Source organism: Hemicordylus capensis, chromosome 1 (assembly GCF_027244095.1).
Source record: "Hemicordylus capensis ecotype Gifberg chromosome 1, rHemCap1.1.pri, whole genome shotgun sequence".
Lineage (NCBI taxonomy): Eukaryota > Metazoa > Chordata > Lepidosauria > Squamata > Cordylidae > Hemicordylus > Hemicordylus capensis.
Genome location: NC_069657.1, coordinates 310,108,041 through 310,121,691, shown reverse-complemented (window position 1 = coordinate 310,121,691; position 13,651 = coordinate 310,108,041). Strand labels below are relative to the sequence as shown.

General features: G+C 42.9%; 1 protein-coding gene across 5 annotated transcripts in view; it reads left to right on the top strand.

Moving 5' to 3' along the window:
* Window positions 1-13,651, top strand: part of PHIP (pleckstrin homology domain interacting protein) — a 207,055-nt gene that overhangs the window by 144,804 nt on the left and 48,600 nt on the right. For all 5 annotated transcript variants that reach the window (XM_053287002.1, XM_053286999.1, XM_053287000.1 and 2 more), the window contains 2 exons: window positions 7,121-7,228; window positions 7,804-7,928. In XM_053287002.1, coding sequence (XP_053142977.1) covers window positions 7,121-7,228; window positions 7,804-7,928 — 233 coding nt within the window. The remainder of the gene's footprint in view (window positions 1-7,120; window positions 7,229-7,803; window positions 7,929-13,651) is intronic.

Genomic DNA, 13,651 nt, shown 5'->3' with positions numbered 1-13,651 from the left:
GTCAGTGCAGAACGGATCTGCTAAGCAACAGTTGAAAATCGTGCCTGCAGATGATCTCTTCAAAAAGCCAAAGGACGTCTCCTCAAAGGGGCACAATGACAGGAAATGTCATGGCTTGGGAGACGCAGATCAGGAAAGGGCACAAAGTGCTAAGAAGAAAATAATGCCCTTGCCGTCCTCGGCTCAGGGATCTGACGCTGACTGGGACTCAGATATCATTCAGGAGGCACCGATTTTGACTATGGCCCCATCAGTGCTGATGAAGACAGCAATTCCTTCAATGTTGAGAGCAGCATTTCTATCAACATCAACAGTGCTGAAACCCTCGGCAATGGACCCCTCAACATTGAGGGAGATTGCTGTGAGAGATAGGAGCGCAAGGGACTTGACATTGCACAGACGTCTATCCTTGTCTCCAGCTCTCACTCCTCAACAGTTGCTCTCCACTCCGAGAGCGTTGACGATAAGTATAACTCAGGATGACACCACAGGGCAGGAATTGCCAGAGCAGGAGGGTGTAGCCACACTGAGGGGGAATTACTTGACTCTGCATCGATCACTCCTTCTGGCTCCACTTTCCAGGGTTTCTTGAGTGCTGGATTGGATGATGAGCAGGAGGATGAAGATCTCGCTATACCAACGAAAACAGCCACAATTTCTCCAAGAGAGGGGCATCAGGGACTGTGCTGCCACTGACTATGACTTCTACCACATTGCCAGCTGTGTCTGGCCAAGACCTCTTTGGCCAAGGGATCCGTCAACCATCAATGCAGCCAACACATTCCTGTGGTTTTCGGCACTCACTTCCTGAAGATTATGGGGACTACCTGACATGGAAGGCGCTGCAGATCCTTACATCTCAGGCACAAGTGCCCTTGCAGCAACATGTAATCACTTATAGGGAGCCAGAAATCCACTTGGCTGCAGCCCCCCAGCAACAGCCCCCTTCCTCTCAACAACTTCATTCCCAGCCAAAAGAGCCACAATTGCTGACCTCAACAGCGTGCCAGACGCAAATACCTACAGTAACCCAAGAAAAGCCTGGGAGAAAGAGGAAAAGGAAAGCGAGTCCTCCTCCTACACAACGTTTGCCTTTCCCCCCTGAACGGGATTCTATCTCTTCAGAAGCCGAGGAGTCTGACTCCGACCTTGCAGGTTGTCGGTCAGACCTACCTTCGGATGTTCCTCCCTGCCTTTCTAGATCTCCAACAGAAGAATTAAAGGCATACAACTCCTTGATATGAGAAATAGTGGAGGCACTAGGATTGAACTTAAGCCTACCTGAAACAGAGATAGCTGACCCAGTATACAACATGATGGCACGTGCCAGATTGTCCCACACAGTGGCACTGCCAATGATCCCTATAATAACTAAAGCTGCCACAACAGCATGGGAAATCTTACAGACCTCGGCTCAAGAATCTGTACAGAGTGCAGGAGGAAGAAAACACCTACTTTTTGCGTCACCCTGTACCTAATTCCATGGTGGTGGACTGTGCTTCAGCATGAAAGGGCAGTCGTTTTCATACAATACCAGCGGGCAAAGAAGGCAGAAAGAGAGATGTCCTCAGCAGGAAAATTTACACCACCTTCAGCCTGGCAATCTGAATAGCCAATTTATCGTAAATCTGTTGGCACGGCTGACTCGACAGGATTTAGGATCCCTTCAGCTCTACTTCTGTGAGTCAAATAGGAATTCTGGAGATAAGAGTAGCAGCTTAGCTGCACGAACGAAAGCGAAGAATGACTCACAAAGATAAAGTAGTATAAACAAAATAAAGTCCCTTGAAAATAAACTAGGTACCCCCTTCTACGATAACTGAGTAATAACTGAAAATAAAGGAGCAAGGACTGAACAAAACAAGGACGGGCTGAAACAAGAAAGGTTGAATGATTCTGAGTATGATGAACACTGTCTTCGGAAGACAACGTTGCTGACAGTACTGTCCCAGGAACAGCGTCTGCTTAATATAGGGCTCAAGATATCCGGCAGACAATCAGGCTTTCCTGACTCAGCATTTCTATTTCCTCTCCTGTGAGATCTTGCGCCTGTGTGTCTCCCACTGAGCCTTTCACTTGAGATGTCTTCTTAACACAGGTGAAATTTCAGCTTCCTCCTGATCAGTTTCCTCAGCCCTCATCTCTGCCAGCTGTTCTGTCTGCTGCCATTCCAGCCCAGCTTCAGAGTCTGTTCTCACAGCCAAGTCCTCCTGCTGTGCTTCTGAGCCTGCTCTCCCAACGAAGTCCTCCCGCTTCTCTTCTGACTCAGAGGTCTGGGCCATGACACAATTATGCGGCCTGCATGGCCCGTTAAAATCCTCTCTTGTTGGACCTTACTGCAAGACTCTACATCTGTGACCACAGAAGAGCTGCAGGATAAGTTTAATGATGAGAAGACAACATCGGTAACAAGGCAATAGCTAAGTGCATTTAAGCACTTAGCTGAAACGGAGTCGAGGGTGATGGTTGTGACCATGCGATTATATGCTTGACTCTGGTCAATGACATTACAACAAGATATGAAAGATCGTGTAGTGAACCTCGCCTTTGACTTTGAAAGGCCTCTTCCGTGAGGAAACATGCTACTATGGAAACGTTTGGGGGGTGGAATCAAAGTTTACAGCAAAAATCTTCATGGCAAAATCGTCATCTGTATCTAGTTCATGCACAAGAACATACACGTGACAGAGGCCCTACAAATACCAGGACAGAAGGGATTTTAGGAGACAGAATAGACTTTTCCAATGGTCTAGAGCAGGGATTCTCAACATTGGGTCCCCAGATGTTTTTGGACTTCAGCTCCCGTAATCCCCAACCAAAGGCCACTGGGGCTGGGGATTATGGGAGTTGAAGTCCAATAACATCTGGGGACCCAACGTTGAGAATCCCTGGTCTAGAGGATACAGCCAAAAGAACAAGAGCCAGAACAACTGCCCTAATAAGGACACTGCCAAGCAGTCTTTTTGATTGCTCTGTCAGTCCACTGCATTTACAGTCAATTGCCAAGACCCAAATCATTGGCCTTGTAGTTGCCGGCACTTCCATCAGACTGGCAAGCCATGCCCAAGCATGGCACAATATAAAATCGAACCGCTGGGTCCTCTGAATTGTACAGATGGGGTATGCAATAGAGTTAGACTCTGCCACCATTCTCAGGCCTGAAGTACACCAAGGCAACAGCAGTTCTTTCAGAGGAAGTGAAAGTGTTATTAGAGGAGCAAGCATGCAAATACGGGAATGGTTCATTGCACATGTCATCTACCCAATAGCAATACACATAAGAGGCATCGACAATCAACTGGTTGACAGTCTCAGTTGGACCAGTCAATACGATCAAAGACATGAATGGGAGGAAAAGGAATCTTGCCTCAAAGAACTCTTCAACAGCTGGGGCACCCTGACAGTGGACTTGTTTGCCACAGCAGCCAACAAAAAGTGCCCCAAATATTGCTCACGTGCTGGCGTGGGTATGGGGTCGTTGGGAGATGCCTTCCAACACAATTGGCGAATGGGGCTCTTGTATCTGTTTCTGCTACTGACCCTGATCAGCTGGGTTCTGACACAGATTCTGAGAGATGGAGTGCATACTTCTGAACCCCATGGTGGCCGCGCCAACCATGGTTTGCACTGCTCCTAAAGCTCTTGAAAAGGAACTTCCAAGTACTCCCTCTTATTCCTGACCTGCTTCAGAGGGAAGGTGGCGGGGGGGGGGGGGGAAGTACTGCATCCCGGGATCCAGACACTTTGCATGGCAGCATGGAGGATCGGGTTCTAAAGGAAATTCTGCTGAACAATAGGCAATGGTCGACTAGACACAGTTACTACAGCAAGTGGAAGCAGTTTGCGACCTACGCGCGTGAACACAACTTCCACCCGCTGCGCACTACCGTGCGACAGGTGTTGCTTTATTTGACCACCTTAAAAATGACAGGGCTCGCAAACGTGCTATTAAAAGTACATCTCGCAGCCATTTTGGCCAAGCATGCAGGATGGGATGACAGTGTTTCCCCATCTAGAAAGTAGGTTTATGAAAGGCCTTAATAAACTGTATCCACCTCTGAATCGACCAATGGAGCAGTGGAGTCTGTCGTTGGTGTTGTCGGTACTCACTGAGAGTCCCTTTGAGCCTTTGCATTCTGCAAGTTTGCGTTTAACCATCCTCAAGGTGGCATTCTTAATTGCCATTACCACAGCAAAGCGTGTGGGGGAATTGGCGGCATTGAGGATTGATAGGCCTTACACTGAGTTCTACCCACATAAAGTGGTGGTGAGACTGGACCCAGACTTCCACCTTAATCAGGAAATTGTTCTTCCCAACTTTTTCCAGGCCCCACAGATGGCGTTGGAGACATATTTACATTTCCTAGATGTCTGAAGAGCTTTGCTGTATTAATCACCCATTAATAATGCTTGCTAATCACCCATTTCTTTATTATCTCAATGGATAACAATCCAGATAAACAGGTTGCTTACCTGTAACTAGGGATCTGGAAGTGATCCGTTGAATTCATAAGACCTGCCCAAGCCATCCCCGCTGCAGGAGGCAGATGCACAAGACTGCAACAGTGAGAACAGTAGCAAAAAAACTAAAAACAGAACAGTGGGTCATGAAATACTGGCGTTCTGCACAAAACTGACAGGAAGACGCCCAACCATTACATATAACAGACTCAGGGGGCACATGCAGATGGTTGGGCATCACAAGGAGCTAATTAGTCAGCCCACGAGGTGCCTGAACAGGCGCAGAACCCATTTCCTTATGAATTCAACGGATTACTTGCAGTTCAATAGTTATAGGTAAGCAACCTGTTTTTACATATGCACTACATATGACCTGTGAGAGTGAGCTGAGTTAGTCATTGGTGTCACAAGTTAACTCAACTGGCTCTCGCAGTTCTTTTGTAGTGCAAATGTACTATATACCTTTAGCTAATTGAGTACTTATACCATTATTATAATTAAAAAGACAGAAGTGTATAACTGCCATGGTTGCAAGAAATGTCAAGGTTGTTCCTAAAATTCCACTAGGAAATCTTCCTAGTATCGCCCTTGACAAACTTTCTTTGGATCTAGGAGCCAACCCAAAAATGTGGAGCCAGATAATGGGCAAAATTAGACTTAATGATGGGCATTGTGGAGGGGTAGGATAAATGGGCTTTTCTTTATCCCATTTGCAAGTAACATACATACACACATGGACAAATTTGTTAGCACCCTTACAGCTCATTGAAAAAGTGCTTTATATCTCCTGAAAAGCGATTAAATGAAAAGCAGTTGTCCTGTGTATACCTGCATGCCTTTTCTATCTCATCAGGTAAAGCAAAGCAAGTGTGAAAAGAGATAGTATTGCTTATTCTGCAAAGATATTCTAAAGTGGTCTGGACACATTTGTTGGTACCCCTAGAAAAGATCATAAATAATTGTATTAGAGTGATTTTTCAAATTAGCTGTTTTCTTTAATTAGGGTTAATGTGTCTCCAATCGTGCAATCAGCCTATTGAAATGGAGAAAAGTTGTCACTCTGCTGTTTGTTGTCATCGTGTGTCCCACGATGAACATGGACCAGAGAAAGCAAAGGAGAGAGTTGTCTGAGGAGATCAGAAAGGAAATTATAGACAAGCATGTTAAAGGCAAAGGCTATAAGGTCACCTTCAAGCGGTTTGATGTTCCTGTGACAATAGTTTCAAATATCATTAAGAGGTTCAATGTCCATGGGACTGTAGCTAACCTCCCTGGACGCGGCCGCAAGAGGAAAACCAGAATGGGCAGAAGGATAGTGAGAATGGTAGACAAAAAGCCAAGGACAACTTCCAAGCTGAACTCCAAGGTCAAGGTCCATCAGTGTCTGATCTCACCATCCGTCGCTTTTTGAGTGACAGTGGGCTCAATGGAAGAAGACCCAGGAGGACTCCACTGTTGAAAGAAAAACATTAAAAAGCCAGACTGGAATTTGCTAACATGCATATTGAGAAGCCACAATGCTTCTGGGAGAATGTCCTTTGGACAGATGAGACAAAACTTGAGCTTTTTGGCAAGTCACATCAGCTCTATGTCCACAGATGAAAAAATGAAGCTTTCAAAGAAAAGAACATCATACCTACTGTGAAACATGGAGGAGGCTTGGTTATGTTTTGGGGCTGCTTTGCTGCGTCTGGCACGGGGTGCCTTGAGTCTGTGCAGGGAACAATGAACTCTCAAGACTATCAAGACCTTCTGGAGCGAAACGTACTGCCCAGTGTCAGAAAGCTCTGTCTCAGTCACAGGTCATGGATCCTCCAACAGGATAATGACCCAAAACACACAGCTGAAAGCACCCAAGAATGGCTAAGAACAAAACATTGGACTATTCTGAAGTGGCCTTCTATGAGCCCTGATTTGAATCCTATTGAACTTCTATGGAAAGAACTGAAACATGCAGTCTGGAGAAGGCACCCTTCAAACCTGACACAGCTGGAGCAGTTTATTCAGGAAGAGTGGGCCAAACTACCTATTAACAGGTGCAGAAGTCTCACTGACAGCTACAGGAATTGCTTGTTTGCAGTGATTGCCTCTAGAGGTTGTGCAACAAAATATTAGGTTACGGGTCCCATCGTTTTTGTCCATGCCATTTTTATTCGCGCTATTATTTGAAATATTCTGCTGCATCAAAACTCTAAAGCAAAGTCTGATTTTTGTTAAATGCGGAATAAACAATTACCAATAGCTTTTGTCAGTTTCAGGTTATTTCAGAGACAATTGTGGGTTCTTCTTTTTATGTGGAGGGGTACCAACACATTTGTCCATGTGTAGAACAAAAACTGGGCTGCCTTGGACAAATGAAGTAACTCCATCTCAAGTGCTATGATTTGTCAAACCCTGTCCTAGTATGTGGTTTGGGAATCACTGTATCAATGATTAAATGTTTGGGGACCAATGGAGTTAATACTTTTGAAGAATGGTGTATCTAAACTTTTGTAGATGATCCGGCAGGAAGTTCAGCTAAACTTCCAACTGGCCTAATTTGAAATAATTAGGATTTTGAGACTATTAATACCATCAATAACAAGGACACTAACTTCTTTGAATCAGCAGATTTTTCATGTCTAACGATGGCATTTATTGTTTTGTTTTGTTTTTAAAGGTGTATTATTTCCGACAAGGCCATGAAGCATATGTTCTAATGGCAAAGAAGAACAAAATATATAGTATTAATCCCAAAAAACAGCCGTGGCATAAGATGGAATTACGGGTATGTCTCTATCCACCAACCTCCACCCCTCGCTGTATAAATGCTGGAAGGCAAGGTGAGGTGGCATTCTGCGCCTTGCCTTAGGCACCCCAAAACCTTGGGCTGCGCCTGCACTGCCCTCATCTTTTCATATCATGTGAAAATTCCCTACCCTTCAACATTAACTCTTTCTAGCTTTATCTATCAAGGGATAGTTTTGATTAGGATTATCATCATGAAAACACACTATCCTTTCCAGAAGAGCTTAAAAATTGCCAAACAGGTTGCGATGGAGCATGGGTGCTGACAGTCCCCCTTTTTTTACACTTAGGAATGCATAGAGCACCTTGCTTCGCCTCTACTCTCTCGATTGAGAGAGATAGATGCATTTTCTGTCTAGGGCTCAGGCACTCAAAGCAATGTACAGCATAAGAGTTATACAAAATAATCAGAAAACAGTAAATATCATTCCCCTCAAACTTTCATGGGAAGAACTGAAAAAGCTTAGTGCTCACTAAATTATGCTATCAAAATGTGACCTTTTCTGTTTAACCTGTTTAGCACAACACATTTTAAGGATATTTTATCTCCTTCAGGAACAAGAACTGATGAAAATAGTTGGAATAAAGTATGAAGTTGGGCTGCCTACACTTTGCTGTCTTAAACTTGCTTTTCTTGACCCAGATACGGGTAAATTGACAGGAGGATCTTTTACAATGAAGTAAGGAAAACCATAGTTCGAAGCTGGCTATTGTAATCTGCATGAGTAAACAAGATTTTGTTTTTTGTAATATGTTTGCTCTATAGATTAAATAGGTGCTTATAAAAAGAAACTGATATAAAAGGACTACTTTTGAAAATATTTTTCACTAAAACTGTACTAATTTAAGCAGAGGCGTATCTAGGGAAAATAGTGCCTAGGGCAAGCACTGAAATTGAGCCCCCTGTCCAAACATCTGACACCCATCTTTCAGATAACTTTACTAGCTGAAAAATACAAGTCAAGCTCGTTAATCTTTTAAAATTTCAAAAACTATTTAGCAGTGGATGTAGCCAGACCAAAAAATGCTGGAAAACTACAAATTTCAGTATGCTGGGGCTCATGAAATACCCAAATACTATGTGGAGGTGTACTTGGAAAACTAAACAGAAGTGCCTGTCGAATTCTCTACTATGCATTGTAGCATCACTATTACATAAGTTTTAAAAAATAAATGGAGAATTTGGCTTTTCCCAGATACTCTGAAAATAATTAAAGGATATGCAGAGTAAACTGTATCACTGCTTGGAATATATTCTAGTCTTTCAGAAAGACAGTTAAAATGAGAGAAAGAGAGCAAGAAACTCCCAGTGGGCCTTAATACTAAGGATTTCACACTGATTCAAAGACAAACTCACCATTAATAGCCATATTATTAAGACATCACATCTAACTCACTTATCACAAGTTGTTGTTGTTCTTTCCCTTCTTTTTCTTGTATTTATGCTGGCCTTGGGCCGAAATAAACAAATACATACATACATACATACTTATCACAAGAAGCAAAGAAAGAAGAAATGAATACAATCCTAGATCATAAGCTTCAGCTCAGTATTCACAAACCCTGATTCTCTGTACATAGTGCCACACTGAATATGTGTACAGTGACTTACATTATATTAAATTTTAAAAATATTTTTTACCTGTAGCCCCTTCGGGGCACTTCCTATAGGCCGTGGGGGGGGGCTGCAAAGGTTACCCCTTCCTCCGTAGGCCTCTAGGGCCTCACAGGGACCATTTGAGCATGTGCAGTGGCCATTTTTTAAAATAATTGTTTTTTTAAAAATGGCGACTGAAAACAAAATGGCCACCGCACATGCTCAAATGGCCTCTGCAAGGCCTGGCATGGCCTAGGGCCTCTCAGAGGCCATTTGAGCATGCGCGGTGGCCATTTTGTTTTTGGTGGCCATTTTTAATTTTTTTAAAAAAATTTAAGAAATTGCGCCCCCCCCCCTTCAAGTGGCGCCCGGGACACATGCCCTGCCTACCCTCCCCTAGATACACCCCTGAGTTTAAGGGCAAAACTAGATGAATAGCAGTCCTGAAAACCCAAGTCATGACTGAGCAACTGAAAAAGGAGTAGGTGGGAGGGACGGTGCAATTTGGGACAAGAAGCAACAGGTGGGGGAGTGGGTGCTTAACCCTCCACTTCTCTCCTGCACCCATTTCCCTAGCTTTGGCAAACATCCATCTCTGTGAGTGAAAAGTGACTGGACAACAAATTGTAAGAGAGAAGCAGAAAATGGTTATAGGGCTAAATACCATATATTTAATGTGATCCGTATGGCATTCATGATCCTGGGTTCTGCACCTATGTAGGACTCCGTGGGATAGAATACTCAAGCTCCTCACAGTGCTTTAAGCACTTTGTACACCCAGTGTGACCATATATTTTGCAGTCAGAGTGCTGATCTCAGTTCCTTTCCGATCGCCTTAGCATTCATCTCATTGGACTCAGTTCTGTAAGAAAGCGTTGTTTTTATGATTATTCAGTGTGAATCTTGGACTATTGAGGATTATTCTCTGCATTTTGATTTGGACTGATTGCTGGTTTTTTGGACGGATTTCGTGTTTTTGACTCTGGCATGTTTACGGACTATCTCTTTGGTGATTGATTTGGACAAGTTTCATGGTGCTGACGGCCCTTTTGGTGTGACTTGGTGTGTTTTTGACCTACTTTTTTGGACTTATGGACCTGAAAAAATAGTAGTCCATCTACTATGTTTCTTTTGACAACTCCTTTGACATAGATGGACAAGCCTTCGAGTCCACAAGCCCATCCTCCAATATTGACAACTTTGGTGTCAACAGGTAGATGTCCATCACCTCTACATCAGTCATTTCAGGCTGCCATCAGTGTCAAGGACAATATGAGCTTGCTTATCTCATTAAAAGTCCAGATCATGGAGGGTCTCGTATACGATTCTTCTTACTAGACTCTACTGAAACTATCCCATTGACATTGACCTTTAAGGGATTTTAAGGCTACGTTGAGAAAGAGAGGGAAGCTCTATTTGTGCTAAAGATGCCCTCAGTGTCCCCTTTGAGACATCATTCTCCGCATCACTCTTCTGCTTCAGGGGATGCTCAATGTCTGATGAACCCTTGTGCCCCTAGGTGTATGTGCGCTGACTTGCATAATTCACCTGCTCTACAGAAATGCCTTTCTTGTAAACATCAATATTACCAGTTGCTGAGCAGGGATTAACAGTGTCCTGTTTCAAGGCCTTGTCAGGTCAATCTCCAGTGAGATCTCTATTGCCACAGCTTATCTCCTCTTATGTACCAGTCCATCCTGTCCTGTCTACCCAACTTGTTGGGTCTAATGTTACTAGGCCTGCTATGGTTATGCTGGCGCAGTTTGGGCAAGCTCCATTGGTGGGTGCTAACTTTGTCCAGACTTCATCTTTACATGTCCAAGAGGTGTCTACCACTACTACAACTGTGTCTACTTTAGTGATATCTGCTGTTGATTTTAATTACTCTTCCTCAGCTGAGGACTATGGCTGTACTTCTGAATCTGAGGCGGAGTCTACTTTGGCAGAACAACCTTTGGATCCATCGCCAGATGACACTGTGCCCAACCAACCTGCTACATCACCAACTGAAGAGCTTAAATCTTACCAAGTTCATGTGGCAGAGATGGCAGAGACCTTGGGCTTTCAAGTGCAAAAGCAAGCCATTGAAGTTCCTGACGCTGTTTATGACTTCATTTCAGTGGCTCAGACTTCACAGCCAGTGGCATTGCCCATGCTACCTGTCCTCATTAAAGCAGTGCAGTCAGCATGAGGCATGGCATCCACTACCACTTTGACATCTAAGCACATTGAGGGTCTATATAGAGTGCAGGAAGGGGACTCGGCCTGCCTTCTTTCTTTCTTTCTTTCTTTCTTTCTTTCTTTCTTTCTTCTTCTTCTTCTTCTTCTTCTTCTTCTTCATTTTATTTTAAAGAACAAACATTACAGTCCAAGACACTCCCAAGAATGAAACACTTTCATATAAAGTTTTAAAATAAAAAGAGAGGAGAAAGAGAGAAAAAAGGGGGAAAAATAAAATAAAGGAAAAGAAAAAACCCGACAAACAATGCATATATATGTAATCACCTTCTAAAGCACATACAATTCATTAAATTTTGACCATATAGCTTGAAACTCTTCTTCTTTGCCTAACTTGTGGGAAAAAACCAATTCAGATGCAGATAATAAACACATTTCAGTAGTCCAAAGCTGAAATTCTGGAGTAAATCTGCTTTTCCAATTTTGAATTATAATTTTTTTGGCCACTCCCCAAACACGAAGAATCCATAGTTGTTGATAAAGTGTTAAGTTCCATATCCTGGGAATACATCCCAGGAGAACATAGCTATCTTTAAAACACAATGATAATTGCAGTGTCTTATTTATCATTTTATGGACTTCATCCCAAAAAGATGCTATAATTGGGCATGACCAAACCATATGTGACAATGTCCCCTCATAAATATTACATCTCCAGTAAACTGTGTTCTGCCCAGCCTTTTCTGAACATCCTCTGGGGAGTCCAGTAAGAACAAAACAAAAGTTTTTGCTGAACAAGTCTCAATTTAAGATCTACATATGCTCATTTCATTATCCTTAATGCTATTAACCATTGGTCTACCGTAATGGTATATTCAAGGTCCTGATTCCATAGTACATGAATATAATCAATATCAACTTTCTCTTTCTCTTTAAGTTTTAAATAAAATGGAACTGTAGGTTTAGCTTGTTCTGGTAGATGTTCCAAATCCAGTTTTAATGATGGAGTTTCTGAAGCACCAAGTGCATCATTTCCAAATAATTGTGTGAAAAGGTGCCTTAATTGTATATATTGCCAACTGGCATTCTAAGGGATATTAAATTCATTTCTCAAAGCATCAAAAGATTTAAAAAGTTGTTCTGAGGTAATTAATTGATCTAAAGTAATAATATTAGAAGTTGCCCAGTTGGCCCAATAGAAAGGTTTCTGCCTAATCTTCAAATCCAGGTTCATGCATAATGTAAGCTTTGCTTGCTAAAAAGGATCAAAACCATACTTAAGGACTAAACTCCTCCATATACGTCTAGCTGCCTGTACTGCCGATAGTTTACCAGAAGAGCGAATAAATAATGAACCCAATATCTGATAAGCAGATAGTGGAGCTAAATAGTAACTCTCCAGTCGTACCCATCCAGAATTTGGGGCTCAGCTTTCCATCTCAGTGTTGAAGATAGAATAAAAGCCCAGTGATAAGCTTGAAAGTGGGGAAAATTAAAACCACCCTCTTCCACTGGCAATTGGAGCTTGCCAAAGTGAAAATCTTGGTGGACGACCTTCCCATATAAACTTGTTAATTATCTTGTAAACTTGTTTAAAATAAAATAAAGGTATAAAAACTGGGAGGCCTCTTAAGATATACATTAGTTTTGGTGTTATATTCATCTTAAGCGCATTTATCTTTCCCCAAATACTTAAGAGTATCACAGACCATCGACCTAAATCATTTTTCATCTGACTCAAAAATTTAGATAAATTTAAATTTACAAAATAAGAAAGATCATTTGGAATCACCATACCTAGATACTCAAGAGAATCCGGGCGCCACCTAAACCCCATGATCTGCAGTTAGCAGGGAGGCTTGCAGAACCCAATGGTATCAGTTCTGATTTTTCCCAATTTATAGAATAACCAGACAACTTGCCAAATTTACGTACCATTGACACCAAAGCAAGTATTGAATCCGTTGGTGTATCCACAAAACATAAAATATCATCCGCATATAGAATCAATTTATGTTCAATTCCAGCCAGTATAATGCCCCTTATCTATCTATCTATCTATCTATCTATCTATCTATCTATCTATCTATAATTCTCATGAGTGTGCCTTGGAATGTGCGCCCCCAGCCCCCAGCTGATTGGCTGAGCAGTGGACAGGCCTGATTGGCTGAGGCGCACCCAGGAGGATTGGTCGCTGCGGCAGTGGCAGGCCTGGCCGCAGAGGCCAGAGGCAGTGGCGGGCCCAGCCTAGCCGCAGAGGCAAGGCCCAGGAGTGGGGGCGGGGAGAAAGGGGGGGGAGCGGCAGCTGGGCCTGGAAGTGGAGACTGAGGCAGAAGGTGTGTGTGTGTGGGAGAGAGGTAACCGCTGGCCCCAAAGAGCGCACAGATGCTCTGTGCAGGGTCGGCTAGTCTCATCTAATTCCCTAATTGCACAAGCCATGGATTCTAATACTATATTAAAGAAAAGAGGGGAAAGGGGACAACCTTGCCATGTCCCCTGCTTCAATTTAATCAAAGGAGATAATATACCATTAGTAATAATCCGTGAATAAGGAGCCTTATAAATAAGATTAACCCAAGTCAAAAAACTAGAAGGAAAACCAAATTTGATCAAAGCTTGCTTCAGAAA